The sequence below is a fragment of the Hylobates moloch genome, unplaced genomic scaffold (assembly GCF_009828535.3).
Source record: "Hylobates moloch isolate HMO894 unplaced genomic scaffold, HMol_V3 SCAFFOLD_6, whole genome shotgun sequence".
In the NCBI taxonomy this organism is placed as follows: Eukaryota; Metazoa; Chordata; class Mammalia; order Primates; family Hylobatidae; genus Hylobates; species Hylobates moloch.
Genome location: NW_026652281.1, coordinates 8,971,002 through 8,981,206, shown reverse-complemented (window position 1 = coordinate 8,981,206; position 10,205 = coordinate 8,971,002). Strand labels below are relative to the sequence as shown.

Here is a 10,205-nt window from a genome sequence, read left to right as displayed (position 1 = left end):
CCTGCTCTTTTCCCCGATGGGCTGCAGGTGGGAGAGGCTGTGCTTCTCCAACCAAGGCCACAGCTCCCATTAGGAGGTCCCTCTCCCACAGCGACAGCTCCCAGGAGTTCTAGTAGTGCCATCCCATTATCTTACCTCTGCATTCCTGGGGGTGATAATGGCTTCCCTTGGTTGTAGTCCTGCCTTGTCACCCCTGGTCCATTGCCTTATACTTGCCCTCACCTGTAAACGGTCCCTTCATCAGCTCTCTTCCATTCATTCCTGGTTTGGCTGAGCCATCTGCTTCCTGCAGGGACTGGCTGATAGGCCAAGCAACCTTGACCTCCTACCTTGACTCCTGCAAGAGCCTGGGCAATCTCCCTGAGTCTTCTCCTGCCCTCTTCCAAGTCATTCTCCACTGAGCCAACAGAGCAAATTGAAATAACATGCTTAGAACTCTTGGATGCTTGGCTGGGCTTGGTGGCTCATCCCTGTAATCCCAGCAATTTGGGAGGCCGAGGCAGTTGGATCACCTGAGGTCAGGAGTTTGAGACCAGCCTATCCAACACGGTGAAACCCCGCCTTTACAAAAAATACAAAAAAGCTGGGCATGGTGGCACGCCTGCCGGTAATCTCAGATACTCAGGAGTCTGAGGCATGAGAAACGCTTGAACCCGGGAGGCAGAGGCTGCAGTGAGGTGCAATGGTGCCACTGTACTCCAGCCTGGGTGACAGAGCGAGACTCCATTTCAAAAAAAATAAAAATAAAAATAAAGAACTATTGGGTGGTTTCTCTGTATCACTCTTTTTTTTTTTTTTTTTTTTTTTGAGGCGGGCGCTCGCTCTTTCGCCCACGCCGGAGTGGAGTGGCGCAATCACGGCTCACTGCCAGCTCCGCCTCCCGGGTTCACGCCATTCTCCTGCCTCAGCCTCTCCGAGTAGCTGGGACTACAGGTGCCCGCCACCACGCCCGGCTAATTTTTTTTTGTATTTTTAGTAGAGACGGGGTTTCACCGTGGTCTCGATCTCCTGACCTCGTGATCCGCCCACCTCAGCCTCCCAAAGTGCTGGGATTACAAGCGTGAGCCACCGCGCCCGGCCTCTCTGTATCACTCTTAGGAAAAAGGCTAAAATCTTGATATGACCAGCAAGGACCCACTTGATCCAGGCCCTGCCTACACTACCAGCTCCTTCCCACCCTTCTCTTCTCCATCATCAGGACACCGGCCTCTTTCGCTCCCTGATGATTCTCTGTTCCCTCCCTTTGCCCGCTCTGTTCCTGCTCCAGCTGCCCCTTCCCTGCCCTGTGAATTTCTCCTGAACATCTCTGCTGAGCTGCAGTTCCTGAGAGAAGTCTCTCTGACCCCCAGTCAGGGCAGTTTTCATAGAAGTGCGCTGTCTCCCTTTTTCATTCGCGCCCAGCAGTGCTGATCACCAGGTGGCAGCTAACCCCGATGAGAACAGAGATCATCACAGCCATCCCTGCCCCAAGGCAGCCCCAGCCTTAGTGGGTCCTCAGTAAGTGTTGGCTGAACAAATGAATCAGGACCCTGGAGGAACTGCCCACGTGCCCCACCTGACTCGAGGCCTGAGTTCCCGGGGTGCAGACACGTACAGGCTCTGCTCTGCCCTGTTCTCCAGCTCTTGGCCTCTCAGAACAGCCAGGCGCAGGGTGACAGCAGAGTCAGGCGGCCGCAGGCAGGATGCTGGAACCACCAGCTCCCTCTGGTCTGTGCGAAGCAGCTGCCTCTCAACACAGCCGCTCCACTGAGCCCAGCAATGCCCTGAGAGAAATGGACAGACACTGTTATCCATCAGGAGCCCGGAACGTGGCACACGCTGCTACCTCCTGGTTTTGAAAGGGGTCATGAATAATAACATCAGCTCTAAATAGACATTTTAATTTTTTTAATGTCACATTTATTTATTTATTTGTTTGTTTGTTTGTTTGTTTGTTTGTTTTGAGATGGAGTTTCGCCCTTATTGCCGAAGCTGGAGTGCAATGGTGCTATCTTGGCTCACTGCAACCTCCGCCTCCTGGGTTCAAATGATTCTCCTGTCTCAGCCTCCAGAGTAGCTAGGATTACAGGTATGCACCACTACACTTGGCTAATTTTTGTATCTTTAGTGGACATGGGGTTTCAACACGTTGGCCAGGCTGGTCTCGAACGTCCGACCTCAGGTGACCCACCCACGTCGGCCTTCCAAAATGCTGGGATTACAGGCCTGAGCCACCACGCCCGGCCAAAATATCACTTTTAATGCAGGTTGCAGAAATGGTGCTGTGGAAGGATGCTTTTAGGAAAAAGAAACATGCTTCACCCAAACTCTGAGCACATCTGCAGGATGTGGTTGGCTTGTTTTGCACCAGTGAGTTGCACTGGTGCTCAGGCAGGTGTGTAGCAGGAGAGGGGCCAGGAGGATCTATGACCCTGGGAGAAGGTCCAGGGCAGCTTCTTAACCCAGTACATTTGCCATTCCATGTGGACGAGGCTGTCGACAGCTCCATGTCCCTGTGGGCTACTACAGCGGCCTGGGAGGCTGTGCCGCCATCTGGGAGGCTGCTGTGTCACCTCCTGCTTTATGTTAGCAGCTTCCTAAGTTTCTGTATCCTCTGCCCTTCAACTTCATTGACGGATGTTTACTCATCAATACCTCACTTCCCACCATCTCCAATATGGTGACAGGCATATAGCAGGAGAGAGGCCAGGAGGATCTACAGCCCCAGGAGAATATTCCCAAGATTCCTGAGACTATTCCAAGAATTCCAAGATTCCTTAGATCTACAGCCCCGGGAGAATATTCCCAAGATACCTTCCCTGAGCATATTTCCAAAATATGTTCAGGGTTCAGTCTCATCAGCTCAATCGCCTAAACTCTGAACTTGCATGCTCTGTATTCAGATAAGGAGAATGAATATTCAGAGGGATGTCATGACCATGTAACAATTAACGTCAAAAGCCTTAAAATGTTGCATGACTTTTGAGCCAAGATTGCGCCACTGCACTCCAGCCTGGGCGACAGAGCAAGACTCCGTCTCAAAAAAACAGAAAAAAAAAAAACTCACACATCAACATTATGGTCTATTGTGCAGCTATTACAAAAATTAAGACGGAGACGATACCACGACATGATAATGTGCAGGTTATATTGTTCAAGGAAAAGAGGGTAAAGAAAACAGTATGAATAACATTTCTTCCTTTCTCTCTTTCTTTTTGAGACGGAGGCTTACTCTGTCGCTCAGGCTGGAGTGTAGTGGCACAGTCTCAGCTCACTGCAACCTCCACCTCCAAGGTTCAAGCGATTCTCCTGTCTCAGCCTCTCGAGTAGCTGGGATTACAGGCACCCACCACCATGCCTGGCTAATTTTTATATTTTTAGTAGAGATGGGGTTTCACCACATTGGCCAGGCTGGTCTCGAAGTCCTGTCCTTAAGTGATCCTCCCACCTCAACCTCCCAAAGTGCTGGGATTACAGGTGTAAGCTACAGCGCCTGGCCCATTTATTTTTTTTCTAAAAGCTAAAAGAATGTGTATGTAGCTAGGCTATATTCCTGTAAAAAGGAGGATACCATTTCTACAATGTGAGCGCTACTGCTGCCATCTTGGTTTGTTGGAAAATGCCTGACTCACTTCCCCCTTCCAGATTCTCTCCCTAGGGATATACCAAAGGGCTGGGGGAAGGGGAGGAGTCCACACTAGAGGGGAGGAGCACTTTATCACTTTTGTTTGGAATTGCCAGCGTGTGGACCAGCTTTTCAGGTTTCATTATTGTTTTAAAATTCTCTAGATCCCCTTGCTGCCTGCATTCAGGGCCACCCTTGGTCCGTCACTGCTTTCTCCCACCTTCTATTTTTTTTTTTTTTTTTGAGGTGGGGTCTTGCTCTGTTGCCCAGGCCAGAGTGCAGTGGCACGATCTCAGCTCACTGCAACCTCCACCTCCCGGGTTCAAACAATTCTCCTGCCTCAGCCTCCCGAATAGCTGGAATTACAGGTGTGCACCACCAAGCCTGGCTAATTTTTGTATTTTTAGTAGAGACGGGGTTTCGCCAAGTTGACCAGGCTGGTCTCAAACTCCTGACCTCCAGTGATCCACCGGCCTTGGCCTCCCAAAGTGCTGGGATTACAGGTGTGAGCCACCACACCCGGCACCACCTCCTATTTCCATGGAAATTGCAAGCTCTGGCACATAGAAGTTACACAAAATACAGGCCATAGGGAAAGCTGGTGTGAAGATTAAGAAAAAGAAAAGCAAAATCTGACCGCTGCTCACCACTTCTTAGTGAAACAGGACAATTGAAGAACTCTATCGTTGGCCAGGCATGGTGGCTCACACCTGTAATCCCAGCACTTTGGAAGGCCAAGGCGGGTGTATCGCTTGAGGTCAGGAGTTCGAGACTAGCCTGTCCAACACAGTGAAACCCCATCTCTACTAAAAATACAAAAATTAGCTGGGCGTGGTGGCAGGCACCTGTAATCCCAGCTACTCGGGAGGCTGAGGCAGGAGAATGGCTTGAACCCAAGAGATGGAGATTGCAGTGAGCCAAGATCACACCATTGCACACCAGCCTGGGCAACAAGAGCGAAACTCCGTCTCAAAAAAAAAAAAAAAAAAAAAGAACTCTATTGTCACCTACCACATGACCATTGGAAGCGTAACTCCTTGTCATTGTCCGGCCAGTCCAGGGTCACTGTCGTGAAAGGATCCACGTATGGACCAGGTTGCATATACACCTCCATATCGCCTTTATCTTTCTGCAAAAAAAGCATCCAGCTGGTGAGACTCCAACTACAGTTAGCTCCGGCTCACTGTGGGGTGCTGTTGGCATTCCCCTTTCACCCCAGAGCAGTCTGCACCAAGAGCAGCCACGGTGTAAGGCACGGAGTGGAGACAGACCCTGGCCAATCCCCCTGGCTTCCTTCCCCTCATGGGGCATGGACTCGGTTCTCAGGATCCCTGGGTAAGTCACGTTATTCTGAGGGTGGGCTGGGGGCACACGGGGTGTTCCTAGAGTCAGTTCTGGTGGGACTTGTTAAATAGCTCGGGCTGTGGAGCTTCTTGCTCAAGCCCAGAAGTCCTGACCTGAAATAACACGGGGCTCCAGTGGAACTCAACCCCCAGTGGCCTCCCTTGGCCTGAGAATAAAATCCAAATTTCTTGCCTTGGCACCTAAGGCTCCGCGTGATCTGGCCTCTGTCCATGTGTCCATAATCTCCTACATCCCTCTCCTCCAACAGGCTCCAGCTACGCTGGCTTCAGGCCATCGCCTGCCTCTCAGATCTGCCCACTCAGAAAGCTCTTGTTCTGCTTTCCAGCATGGCTGGCTGGCTTATCTTCATGTGTCCACTTACATGTCACCTCTGGAGAGGCCATGTCTGACCACATCGGCCAGACCACCCTGTTCGTTGCTATCACTGCACTCTTATTGGTTCTTATTAGATACTTATCAAAATTCCTAATTCTATGAGAATTTGTTTGTTGGAGTTTCTTCTGGAGACAGAGTCTTACTCTGTTATCCAGGCTGGAGTGCAATGGCACAGCCATGGCTCACTGCAGCCTCAACCTCTCAGGCCCAAACTATCCTCCCACCTCAGCCTCCCAAGTACCTGGGACCACAGGCATGTACCTTAATGCCTGGCTAATTTTTAATTTTTTTTTTTTTTGAGATGAGGGTCTCACTTTGTTGCTCAAACTCCTGGGCTCAAGTGATCCTCCCACCTCAGCCTCCCAAAGTGCTGGGATTACAGGCATGAGCCACTGTACCCGGCCGAAATGTTCGTTAGTATCACTCAGTAAGCTTCCTGAAGGCGGGGACCATATGTGCTTATTCACTACTGTATTCCCAGCCCCTAAAACCAAGCCTTGAACGTTGTAGATGCACAATAAATCTTTCTTATAGAATAAATGCATGCATGAACAATGTCAACAGCAAGGAGTTGAACTCAGTCTTGTTATAAAAACTGAAGAGCTTGGTCTGTTTTCTTTTCTTCCTGCGCTCTAATATAAGCATTAAAAGTGATAAATTTCTCTCTGAGCACTGCTTTAGCTGCATTCCACAAATTTGCACAGGTTGTATTGTCATTATCATGTAGTTAGAAATATTTTCTAACTTCCCTTGTGATTTTTTCTTGACCTATTGATTTTTTACAAATGTGCTGTTTAATTGCCAAGCTATCTAACAGATATCTACATATCCTAGAGAGCTCATTATCGATTTACAACATAACTCCGTTGTGATTAGACAACTTGCTTTGTTTGAATTCAGTCATTTTGGGCCTCTTTTCAAATGGAAGAAGCCTCAGGGATTCCTAGTGCTCTGGCTACTGGTACAAAAAAAACAAAACTCAAAACTAAAACAGAGTGCTTGGACATCTTTTCCTTGTGAGGTTAAATGTTTTTTAAAGACAATACTCACATTTTTTCCTTCAGTATTCATCCCAGATGGTTCTTGGAGACCGGAAGGGGCTGTGAACACAGTGGGAATGGGTTATCAAGCTTTAGTTGGAAACCTTATAAAAGGTTGTCAAAAGATAGAGTCAGAGAGTCAGTCTGTCTTTGCAAATGGTTTAAGGGAACATAGCAAACGTTCAGGTCATAGGGAAATGGATTAAAAGTGAGCCATCATGTCCATCACTGGACTAAAGACACACCCCTTTGGTAGTTGAGAAAGAGGCAGCTGCCAGTGCAGATAAAACACAAGATTTAGAGTCGGACAGATGCAGCTATGCACTGCTAATGTGTGCTTTTGTTTTGTTTTGTTTTGTTTTGTTTTTGTTTTTGTTCTTTGAGACAGAGTCTCGCTCTGTCACTCAGGCTGGAGTGCAGTGGGGCGATCTTGGCTCAATGCAGCCTCTGTCTCCTGGTTCAAGCGCTTCTCCTGCCTCAGCCTCCTGAGTAGCTGGGATTACAGGCACCCACCACCACACCCACATAATTTTTTGTATTTTTAGTAGAGATAGCGTTTCACCATGTTGGCCAGGCTGGTCTTAAACTCCTGACCTCAGGTGATCCGCCCATCTCAACCTCCCAAAGTGTAGGGATTACAGGCATGAGCCACTGCACCCAGCCTGCACTGCTAATGTTTAACTACCAGTAAAGGAGGCGGGAGTGAGGAGCCCTGATTTGTAGTGTTTGTCAATTTCTATGGTATAAATATTCCCACCAATCTATAAGCCTGATGCTACTGAATATAGAGTGAAGAGATATGAGCACGCTCACCTCTGGCAAGTGGATGGAGTTGGCACCACACACTACGCTGTTGTCAGATGCACTTACTGGCCTCCCATTGGCTATGTGAACTGGGCAGGTGAGTTATCCTCTCTGAGTCTTGGTTTCCTCATTTGTAAAAATGCCTAGAGGCCATCCCTATTTCTCAGGGCTCCAGGAAGACTGAATGTGGTGCTATTTATAGAATTGCTTTGTAAACTATACATCTAGAAAGAATGTCATACTGGCTAACACAGTGAAACCCCATCTCTACTAAAAATACAAAAAAATTAGCTGGGCTTGGTGGGGGGCGCCTGTAGTCCCAGCTACTCAGGAGGCTGAGGCAGGAGAATTGCTTGAACCTGGGAGGCGGAGCTTGCAGTGACCCAAGATGGCGCCACTGCACTCCAGCCTGGGCGTCAGAGCAAGACCCTGTCTCAAAAAAAAAAGAAAGAACGCTATTGTGTCAAGTTTAAACAACGGAAAAAGATACAATCAATTGATGTCTCTGAAAATATATATATTTTTGAGATGGAGTCTAGCTCTGTTGCCCAGCCTGTAGTGCAGTGGCGTGATCTTAGTTCACTGCAACCTGCACCTCCTGGGTTCAAGCAATTCTCATGCCTCAGCCTGCCGAGTGGCTGGGATTATGGGCGTGCACCACCACACCCAGCTGATTTTTGTATGTTTAGTAGAGACAGGGTTTCATCATGTTGGCCAGGCTGATCTCGAAACTCTGACCTCCAGTGATCCACCTGCCTCGACCTCCCAAAGTGCTGGGATTACAGGCATGAGCCACTGTGTCTGGCCTACTGAAAATATTGAAATATTAATGATTAATGTCTAATTAAAGTGTAGTGATGAAGATAAAAACTTAGAGTTATTTCATGTGATTCACTAAGGCCATAGATATATTAAGGTCTGAGTACCACTGATCTTTAAAAAATTCCCTCCCAGTGAATTCTCATTCACACAACTATAATTCCAAAGGCGTGTAAAACTATACAAATCAAGGCTAAGATGCCAGAGAAAGGGGACTTTCTTAACCTTAAGAAGGAAGGCGGTCCAATCACCCTGAATGAAAAAATTAGGAGAAATATTTGCTGCCTTTGATCCTACATGAATCAGCCGTGTGACTTGTGCAAAGTCAATTAAACTTTCTGGGTCTCAAATCCCATATGTGGCTGTTGAATTTACAGGCATCTATGCCCCCCTCCCTTGGTAGCATCATCTATGGGTGATATTTTCCCTAAGAACCATCCCTCCCCAACTCTCAGGCCTTGGTTTGGGTGAAGCTGACCCTACATTGTACTCCAGCGTGGGCGTGAGACCCTGACCTGCCAAACTGACTGCCACTTCCCCTGGTCTCAGCAGCTGGTCCAGGAGAAACCATGAACTGAGCTTCAGCCAGCAAGAGGCAGCCTCAGGACTTCTACTAGAAATATCCCTCAGGAGGTGCTCTTTCTCCTCTGGGGTTAAGGATCAAAGCCTGGGGCCATCTTGCTACTGCTAGGAAGAGAGAATCCAAAAGAAGCCAACGCAGAACCAGAAGAGGAGAGAGGCAGGTTTCTGAAGACATTGTCTGAGCGACACATCCACCTGTGTTTAAGCACAGGTCTATTCCCTGGGCTTTTCATTTTCATTTTCATTTTCTTTTTTCTTTTTTGGGGGGGGCAGGAGTGGGGGTGGGCGGGAGACACCGTCTCACTTTGTCACCCAGGCTGGAATGCAGTGGCATGATCTTGGCTCACTGCAACCTCTGCCTCCCAGGTTCAAGTGATTCTCCTTGCCTCAGCCTCCCCAGTAGCTGGGACTACAGGTGTGTGCCACCACGCCCAGCTAATTTTCATATTTTTAGTAGACACAGGCCTTTACCATGTTGGCCAGGCTGGTCTCGAACTTCTGACCTCAAGTGATCCACCACCTTGGCCTCCCAAAGTGCTGGGATGGTAGGCATCAGCCACGGTGCCCAGCCGGCTTTTCATTCTCTGAGCTGATAAAATTCCTTTTGACCCAAGCCAGTTTGAGCTTCTTTTCTGTCCGTTGCTACTTGAATTGTCCTAGCAAACAGATTCAAGTGAACCCTACCTCTGTGATGCCTACTGTCAGCTAGTTTCCCAACAGCCATTACCCCAGCCTTCCTCCTGGCAGCCAGAATCCACCTTCTCCCACAGAACCTGAAAATGTTGGGTATCTGCTTTTCCGGTGCACTTTATAGCTCGGGACATGACCCTACTTTGTTCATGATATCTGAGGTGATGATTGCTTGGAGTGAGTGGGAAAGATTTTTCCCCTAATAAAAAGAGGTGCACAGGAGGAAACCCCTGCTCCCGCTGCTGGATAACGCTGAGTTGACATGTAATATCTGGAACTGCAGCAGTCACTTTGATTCCCTGAGCAGCAAGCCTAAGGTAGCCCCAAAGCTCTAACGATGGCAGAGGAGAAAGATAGACTGAGCCTGGTTTCTCGCTGGCATCACTGAGCCACCGAACCAGCCCCGGAAGTGCTTACCTCCTAACTTCTTATGTGAGACAAGAAAGCCCTGAATCTGAAGCTACTCAGTTTGGACTTTCTGTTACTTGCAGCTTAAAGCATCATCATGAATGCAAACTCTTGTTTTAGAATTCTGCACCAGTGGTGAAATGTTTTACTGTAAACATCATTGCCTCCTTAGAAAAACTGGAGGATTCTAACCATCTGTAGAACGAGACACATATTCAGAGCCATGTTTGGAAAGGCCCCTCACTAGAGCCCAAGCAGGTGCAATGCCCTGGACTCCTGGTAAAAGGTTTTACGCCCCCTTGCAGAAACACCTTGCCTGTGATAGTGATGTTCCCAATTTCCAAACTCAGGTTGGAGAAGGCATTCCTCACCAATATGGTCACCAGAAAAGTGCCTGCAATACAAAGGACCCAGAGTCACAGCCATTGTCATGAATTTGACCAAGAAAACTCTCACAGCTTGCATCTCTAGCCCACTGATGCCTCCAACGAAATCTTTCACCTCTGAGCATTTAATGA

The 10,205-nt window shown here is 48.3% G+C and overlaps 1 protein-coding gene across 1 annotated transcript in view; it reads right to left on the bottom strand.

Annotated features, from left to right (window-relative positions):
- The window catches only part of LOC116470316 (polycystin-1-like protein 2), a 52,203-nt gene that overhangs the window by 15,110 nt on the left and 26,888 nt on the right, over positions 1 to 10,205 (bottom strand). Inside the window, exons 8-11 of the mRNA XM_058440450.1 lie at positions 10,004 to 10,081; positions 6,395 to 6,444; positions 4,616 to 4,733; positions 1,556 to 1,763 (exon numbers count right to left, since the gene is read on the bottom strand). Of these exons, the coding sequence (XP_058296433.1) occupies positions 1,556 to 1,763; positions 4,616 to 4,733; positions 6,395 to 6,444; positions 10,004 to 10,081 (454 nt within the window). The remainder of the gene's footprint in view (positions 1 to 1,555; positions 1,764 to 4,615; positions 4,734 to 6,394; positions 6,445 to 10,003; positions 10,082 to 10,205) is intronic.